This window comes from Dama dama, chromosome 24, assembly GCF_033118175.1.
Source record: "Dama dama isolate Ldn47 chromosome 24, ASM3311817v1, whole genome shotgun sequence".
In the NCBI taxonomy this organism is placed as follows: domain Eukaryota; kingdom Metazoa; phylum Chordata; class Mammalia; order Artiodactyla; family Cervidae; genus Dama; species Dama dama.
The window spans coordinates 64,481,202-64,489,610 of record NC_083704.1 but is presented as its reverse complement, the minus strand read 5'-3'; the positions used below and the strand labels follow the sequence as shown (position 1 = coordinate 64,489,610).

At 64.1% G+C, this 8,409-nt stretch overlaps 1 protein-coding gene across 3 annotated transcripts in view; it reads right to left on the bottom strand.

Moving 5' to 3' along the window:
- Nucleotides 1-8,409, bottom strand: part of ZXDC (ZXD family zinc finger C) — a 31,471-nt gene that overhangs the window by 7,680 nt on the left and 15,382 nt on the right. The window contains exons 8-10 of one of the 3 annotated variants that reach the window (XM_061129056.1): nucleotides 2,251-2,375; nucleotides 1,800-1,901; nucleotides 776-994 (exon numbers count right to left, since the gene is read on the bottom strand). The exons of 1 other annotated variant lie outside the window; for it this stretch is intronic. In XM_061129056.1, coding sequence (XP_060985039.1) covers nucleotides 908-994; nucleotides 1,800-1,901; nucleotides 2,251-2,375 — 314 coding nt within the window. In that variant the 3' untranslated portion in view covers nucleotides 776-907. Of the gene's footprint in view, nucleotides 1-80; nucleotides 995-1,799; nucleotides 1,902-2,250; nucleotides 2,376-8,409 lie in introns of those variants that run through there. One more of the 3 variants, XM_061129057.1, reaches the window with a different exon arrangement.

Genomic DNA, 8,409 nt, shown 5'->3' with positions numbered 1-8,409 from the left:
ACCACAGTGAGGAGAGGACGCTAGCGGGGAGGAGAGGACGCTAGCGCTGCGGTCAAGGGAAAGAATGCCCAGCTTCCGGCTCGGCTACAAAAACTTTTATTCACTCACACGAAGAGCTGGGCCCAAGAGCAGCAGGGACCTCAGTGCATGGGAAACGGAAGCCGGTCCCAAGCACCTCAGGGGACAAAGGTCCAACCCTGGCCCGGAGGCTGCGTGTCCAGGGCGCTCTGGACAAGCCGGGAGCTGAGGTGCTGGTGAGGCAGCTGAGATCCATCTACAGATGAGGACGCAGCCCCCACCCCTGCCCCCACAGGACACCGGGGGTCACCATGGAAAGTGGGGTCATTCCCACAGGCCCAGGCCCGCGCCTCAAGAGACAGACAGAAAGCAGAGTGAGAACCACCAGCATCTGAACGACAACACCTGCAAAGGCACAGGGACCAGCTCCGGGGGCCTGGGTCCAGTCCCCCCGCGGGCAGTAACCGTGCACGGTCACAACTCGCGTCCTCCCGCAGGGCGGGCGCACACCTGAGCGGCCCCAGGCCAGGGTCAGGGTCCGGCACGCGCCTCGGTGCATGGAGGACAGCTCTGCAAACCGCTGTCGGCTGCCACGAGACACCGACGCCCAAATAAAAACTAAGGAAGCTCGACACTCTGCCGGCGTGGGGGCTGCAGCAGAGCCTGCAGGGCCCCCTGCGTCCTCGGCCTGTCGGCTGGGGGCCCTGCCGTCCTCAGGGGCCCCCCCGTGTCCGAGCAGGGAGACCAGCACCTGCTCTCGCAGCCAGGGCGGGAGGCCCAGCCCCAACCGTCCCTGACGGAGCGGAACAGAAACCCTCAACACCGTGCCCCGGAGTCTCTGAAGAATGGGCCTGGCCGCCCAGCAGCACCCCCGGCCCGGCCGGGTGGGTCATGGCCGGGCCTGCAGACCAGCCGCACCTCCCAAGCATGGCGCCTCCTTGGGCCCCGCGGCGCCTCCGCCCACAGGCAGCACCTCCTGCAAAGCAAGCACAGCAGTGAGCTCGGCCGCCCAGGCTGAGCCCACCTGCCCTCCCCCAGTTCACGCGTGTGTCACGTCAAGGGAAAGGCTCCAATCACCGACAAAACTGCAGAGAGGTGAGCTCCGTCCCCGCCCTGGTTTCCTCAGAGGGGGATCCCCCGCCCCAGCCAGCCCCGTGTGGATGGGCTCCAGCCGGCGCCTCTAGGGAGCCGCCCGAGCACTGGGCTCCAGACCTCCAGGGACACTGATCAGCACCCACCCCCTGCCGCCCCAGGAAGGAGCCCAGGACGAGAGCCGCCCCGTGGGCGGAGGGCTGCTGTGAGGCCTTCTGGACGCTGCGACCAGGGGCCTCCAAGCTCCATCCAATGTCCACTTCTAATGCCACAGCCCAAGTCGAATATAAGAAAACCAAAGTTGTTACTATCTGAGTTTTACATACATGTTTCAAATCTGATAAAGCACAGAGATCACCCTTATCTAGCCAAATCTGAATTATCCACTGCCGCCCACACGCAGCTTAACCACTGACCCCAGCAAACCATTTAACCTCCTTGGGCCTATCCGCAAAGGCTGAAACCCAGCCAGCCCAACTCTCACAGGCCTGAACACATGAACTTGAATACATGAAATCCCACCTTGCCCACCAAGACGCGTGAACCCGAGCTGCAGGCTCAGCCTGTACTGCTCACACCCTCACCGCCCGTCCAGAAAACACTGGCCACGTGGCCAGAGGCCCAGGGCGAGTCCACCCCAGGGACGAGTTTCATGGGGCACGACCAGCCCAGAGAACAGGGCGCCGAACCTGGAGGACGTAGATGGGCAGGTCGACAGCAAGCAGGGGGTGGAAGGCGGGAGGCTGTGGGCTGAGCGCCAGGGGCAAGACCCCATCCCCTGAGGGTTCGTCCTGCGGAAGCAAGAGCGCCATGTCAGGGACCCTGGTCCCAGGAGGCTGCCCCCTGGATGCGGCCGTGCCAGCCCAGCCCGTCCTCCCGAGGCCACGGCATCCGGGGCTGGGGGTTGGCCGCCTGCCCTCCCTGCTCAGCCCCGAGGCCCACAGCCGCCAACACAAAGGCGCTCAGTGAAGATGCGCCAGGGGTCTCCCCTCCCCACCCCCTGCCAGCCCCGGAAGGCAAGGCTGAAGGTGACTGCGCCCCACCAGATGGGGAGCCCAGATCCTGACCAGGGAGAGCACGGGCACCGCGGCACGACAGACCGGGGCTGGGGGGTTGGGGGTGTCTGACGCGTGCCCTCACCTGCAGCAGCTGCACCTGGACGCAGGGCAGGGCACCGGGCACGGTGAGGCTGCCCCAGAGCCAGGCTCCCGGGCCGGCACAGGCATCGCCTTCCCCCGGGCTTGGTGCAGAGGCCCCGGCGGCTCCTGAAACAGAGCACGACCTCCTGCGTCCTCCAAGCAGGCGGCGCGCGGGCCCCGCCCTCTGGGGTGGGCCCCGCCTCACCCTGCACGCCCGCCAACCAGGGGCACGCGGGGTCCCTGATACACGGAGCACAGCGCTCCGGGGAGGGGAGGACGGAGGGAAGCTCCTCCCCCTCCCCCGCCCCCACCCCGACACCTGCTCACGGCTCTTTCAGTCCCACTTCCTTCACAAAAACCATCACTGTCTTGTTTCATAACAATACACTTAAAAAAACACTAACCACAAAGAAGACAAGCACCCAACCCCAGAAAGGTTTCTCTGACGCAGGAACAGGGCCCTGACCCTAGATGGCGGGGCGGGCGGGCACACTCGGGTACGGGGCTGCCGAACGGCCTCGCAGGGAACACAAGCCACCCATGGGCACCGCCATGCCTGCGGGGTCTCACTGCAGACGCACCACCCCCGGCCCCCGCATGGCCTCTGGGTCCACATTCCGGCCTCCGCTGGAATTTTACAGGAGTCCCTGTCATGCTTTCAAGTCTTCCATCACCCTAGCACACTTCCCTGCTAAAAACATGTCCATAAGTGGCAATTCCACTTAGTTTATTTTAATGCACTTTCTAGGAGTGAATGTTTTGCATCTGAAAAGCTGAGTTACCACTGTAGTTAGTAGTACAAACCCATCGAGAACAAGACATGTTAAACTGCTAACTATGAAACATCAAAGGGGAAGCCCCGCTGACACATCAAGGAGGGCGCTGCCAGCATGCTCCCGGCAGCTCATGTCTGTGTGAGCTTGCAGACTGCTGTCAAAACAATTTTTTAACAAAATGCTCACGTGCTTTAAATATACCTTCATCCCAACTCTGCAGCTGAGCTGCAGATTCAGCTCATTTGCTTTGGACGATGCCCATGTGGTACAGTCAGACATAAACCGATGGAGGGTCTGACCTCGTTCTACATCCAAATGGACACAGCTGCACGCCAACTCGTTTTAAGGCGTATCAGGGTAGCCCCTGTCATGAAACCACTACGGAATAATGAAGGCAGGCCCCAAATAATGCATCTTTTGAAGTTACTTTTAAAAGCAGACAAGATGGGGGGATGTCTGTGGTTGTTAAGAATCTGCCTTCCAATACAGGAGGTGGGGGTTCAATCCCTGGTTGGGGGACTAAGATCCCTCACACTGTGGAGCAGCTAAGCCCGTGTGCACCACAGCTAAGACTGTGTGACCCGGCTAAGCCCATGTGCACCACAGCTAACACTCTGTGTGACCCAGCTAAGCCCGTGTGCACCACAGCTAAGACCCCGTGTGACCCCGCTAAGCCCGTGTGCACCACAGCTAACACTCTGTGTGACCCCGCTAAGCCCATGTGCACCACAGCTAAGACCCCGTGTGACCCGGCTAAGCCCGTGTGCACCACAGCTAAGACTGTGTGACCCCGCTAAGCCTGTGTGCACCACAGCTAACACTCTGTGTGACCAGGCTAAGCCTGTGTGCACCACAGCTAAGACCCCGTGTGACCCCACTAAGCCCGTGTGCACCACAGCTAAGACCCCGTGTGACCCTGCTAAGCCCATGTGCACCACAACTAAGACTGTGTGACCCCGCTAAGCCCGTGTGCACCACAGCTAAGACCCCGTGTGACCCGGCTGAGCCCGTGTGCACCACAGCTAACACTCTGTGTGACCCAGCTAAGCCCGTGTGCACCACAGCGAAGACCCTGTGTGACCCCGCTAAGCCCGTGTGCACCACAGCTAACACTCTGTGTGACCCCACTAAGCCCGTGTGCACCACAGCTAAGACCCCGTGTGACCCGGCTAAGCCCATGTGCACCACAGCTAACACTGTGTGACCCCGCTAAGCCTGTGTGCACCACAGCTAAGACCCCGTGTGACCCCGCTAAGCCCGTGTGCACCACAGCTAAGACCCCGTGTGACCCCGCTAAGCCCGTGTGCACCACAGCTAAGACTGTGAGACCCGGCTAAGCCCGTGTGCACCACAGCTAAGACCCCGTGTGACCCAGCTAAGCCCGTGTGCACCACAGCTAAGACTGTGTGACCCGACTAAGCCCGTGTGCACCACAGCTAACACTCTGTGTGACCCGCTAAGCCCGTATGCACCACAGCTAAGACCCCGTGTGACCCGGCTAAGCCCGTGTGCACCACAGCTAAGACCCCGTGTGACCCAGCTAAGCCCGTGTGCACCACAGCTAAGACTGTGTGACCCAGCTAAGCCCGTGTGCACCACAGCTAAGACCCGGTGTGACCTGGCTAAGCCCGTGTGCACCACAGCTAAGACTGTGTGACCCAGCTGAGCCCGTGTGCACCACAGCTAAGACTGTGTGACCCAGCTAAGCCTGTGTGCACAGCTAAGACCCAGTGTGGCAAACATTTTTTTAAAGTAGGCAAGGTTTACATGATGTGTGTCTCCTACTCATCACCAGGTAACATCATAAAGATGAGGTGAGTCTGAACCCCCTCTCTCCTTGGCGCTGACAGTGCAGTGCGAGCTGTGTTACCTCTGAAACCCCAGCTGGGATCCAAGCTCCGCCTTCATGCACGACTGTGGGCGCGCATGCTGCTTAAATGGGGGGAATTAAGGAAAAATCACGCGAGTGGATCAGAAATAAACTCTGGTTCTTCTCGACATTGTGACTGAGTGTCTGTTTCACACCTAGCACATCACTATGCTCACGAGGCCGCCCAGCCAGCGCTGCCCGCGCAGTCAAGCACACATTCAACTGAAGAGAGTTACACAGACCCTCGTCCCAGTGCCTGCAGTCCATGGGTGCAGGCCTGCGCCCCACAGACGCCAGTCACCACCAAAGGAGCTGCTGCCACTGGCGCGGGGGGCACTCAGCTGGGCCCCCTTCCCCTCTCTCACCTGGGGGCCCCCTTCTCTCTCACCCGGGGACCCCCTTCCCCTCTCTCACCCAGAGGACCCCCTCCGCTCTCACCCGGAGGACCCCCTCCTCTCTCACCCGGGCGCCCTTCTCCTCTCTCACCCGGGCCCCCTTCTCCTCTCTCTCCCGGGCCCCCTTCTCCTCTCTCTCCCGGGCCCCCTTCTCCTCTCTCTCCCGGGCCCCCTTCTCTCCTCTCTCACCAGGACCCCCTTCTCTCCTCTCTCACCAGGACCCCCTTCTCCTCTCTCAGCAGGACCCCCTTCTCTCCTCTCTCACCAGGACCCCCTTCCCCTCTCTCACCCGGGCCCCCTTCCCCTCTCTCACCCGGACCCCCTTCCCCTCTCTCACCAGGACCCGCTTCCCCTCTCTCACCAGGACCCCCTTCCTCTCTCACCAGGACCCCCTTCTCCTCTCTCACCAGGACCCCCTTCCCCTCTCTCACCCGGACCCCCTTCCCCTCTCTCACCCGGACCCCCTTCCCCTCTCTCAACAGGGCCCCCTTCCCCTCTCTCACCCGGGCCCCCTTCCCCTCTCTCACCAGGACCCCCTTCCCCTCTCTCACCCGGGCCCCCTTCCCCTCTCTCACCAGGACCCCCTTCTCTCCTCTCTCACCCGGGCCCCCTTCCCCTCTCTCACCCGGGTCCCCTTCTCCTCTCTCACCAGGACCCCCTTCCCCTCTCTCACCAGGACCCCCTTCTCCTCTCTCACCAGGGCCCCCTTCCTCTCTCTCACCAGGGCCCCCTTCCCCTCTCTCACCCGGGCCCCCTTCTCTCCTCTCTCACCGGGCCCCCTTCCCCTCTCTCACCAGGACCCCCTTCCCCTCTCTCACCCGGGCCCCCTTCCCCTCTCTCACCCGGGCCCCCTTCCCCTCTCTCACCCGGGCCCCCTTCCCCTCTCTCACCAGGACCCCCTTCCTCTCTCACCAGGACCCCCTTCCCCTCTCTCACCAGGACCCCCTTCCCCTCTCTCACCCGGGCCCCCTTCCCCTCTCTCACCCGGGCCCCCTTCTCTCCTCTCTCACCCGGGCCCCCTTCCCCTCTCTCACCAGGACCCCCTTCTCCTCTCTCACCCGGGCCCCCTTCCCCTCTCTCACCCGGGCCCCCTTCCCCTCTCTCACCCGGGCCCCCTTCCCCTCTCTCACCAGGACCCCCTTCCTCTCTCACCAGGACCCCCTTCTCCTCTCTCACCAGGACCCCCTTCCCCTCTCTCACCCGGGCCCCCTTCCCCTCTCTCACCAGGACCCCCTTCCCCTCTCTCACCAGGACCCCCTTCTCTCCTCTCTCACCGGGCCCCCTTCCCCTCTCTCACCAGGACCCCCTTCTCCTCTCTCACCCGGGCCCCCTTCCCCTCTCTCACCAGGACCCCCTTCCTCTCTCTCACCCGGGCCCCCTTCCCCTCTCTCACCAGGACCCCCTTCCCCTCTCTCACCCGGGCCCCCTTCCCCTCTCTCACCCGGGCCCCCTTCCCCTCTCTCACCCGGGCCCCCTTCCCCTCTCTCACCAGGACCCCCTTCCCCTCTCTCACCCGGGCCCCCTTCTCTCCTCTCTCACCAGGACCCCCTTCCCCTCTCTCACCCGGGCCCCCTTCCCCTCTCTCACCAGGACCCCCTTCCCCTCTCTCACCCGGGCCCCCTTCTCTCCTCTCTCACCAGGACCCCCTTCCCCTCTCTCACCCGGGCCCCCTTCCCCTCTCTCACCAGGACCCCCTTCCCCTCTCTCACCCGGGCCCCCTTCTCTCCTCTCTCACCGGGCCCCCTTCCCCCTCTCTCACCAGGACCCCCTTCCCCTCTCTCACCAGGGCCCCCTTCCCCTCTCTCACCCGGGCCCCCTTCTCTCCTCTCTCACCGGGCCCCCTTCCCCTCTCTCACCAGGACCCCCTTCCCCTCTCTCACCCGGGCCCCCTTCCCCTCTCTCACCAGGACCCCCTTCCCCTCTCTCACCAGGACCCCCTTCCCCTCTCTCACCCGGGCCCCCTTCCCCTCTCTCACCAGGACCCCCTTCCTCTCTCTCACCCGGACCCCCTTCCTCTCTCTCACCCGGGCCCCCTTCCCCTCTCTCACCAGGACCCCCTTCCCCTCTCTCACCAGGACCCCCTTCCCCTCTCTCACCCGGGCCCCCTTCCCCTCTCTCAGCCGGGCCCCCTTCTCCTCTCTCACCAGGACCCCCTTCCCCTCTCTCACCAGGACCCCCTTCCCCTCTCTCACCCGGGCCCCCTTCCCCTCTCTCACCAGGACCCCCTTCCTCTCTCTCACCCGGGCCCCCTTCCCCTCTCTCACCAGGACCCCCTTCCCCTCTCTCACCAGGACCCCCTTCCCCTCTCTCACCAGGACCCCCTTCCCCTCTCTCACCAGGACCCCCTTCTCTCCTCTCTCACCCGGGCCCCCTTCCCCTCTCTCACCCGGGCCCCCTTCCCCTCTCTCACCCGGGCCCCCTTCCCCTCTCTCACCAGGACCCCCTTCCCCTCTCTCACCAGGACCCCCTTCCCCTCTCTCACCAGGACCCCCTTCCCCTCTCTCACCCGGGCCCCCTTCCCCTCTCTCACCCGGGCCCCCTTCTCCTCTCTCACCCGGACCCCCTTCCCCTCTCTCACCCGGGCCCCCTTCCCCTCTCTCACCCGGGCCCCCTTCCCCTCTCTCACCAGGGCCCCCTTCCTCTCTCTCACCCGGGCCCCCTTCTCCTCTCTCACCAGGACCCCCTTCCCCTCTCTCACCAGGACCCCCTTCTCCTCTCTCACCAGGACCCCCTTCCCCTCTCTCACCAGGACCCCCTTCCCCTCTCTCACCAGGGCCCCCTTCCCCTCTCTCACCAGGACCCCCTTCCCCTCTCTCACCAGGACCCCCTTCCCCTCTCTCACCGGGCCCCCTTCCCCTCTCTCACCAGGACCCCCTTCCCCTCTCTCACCCGGGCCCCCTTCCCCTCTCTCACCCGGGCCCCCTTCCCCTCTCTCACCCGGGCCCCCTTCCCCTCTCTCACCAGGACCCCCTTCTCCTCTCTCACCGGGCCCCCTTCTCCTCTCTCACCCGGGGGGACCCCCTTCCCCTCTCTCACCCGGGGGGACCCCCTTCCCCTCTCTCACCCGGGGGAACCCCCTTCTCCTCTCTCACCCGGGGGGACCCCCTTCTCCTCTCTCA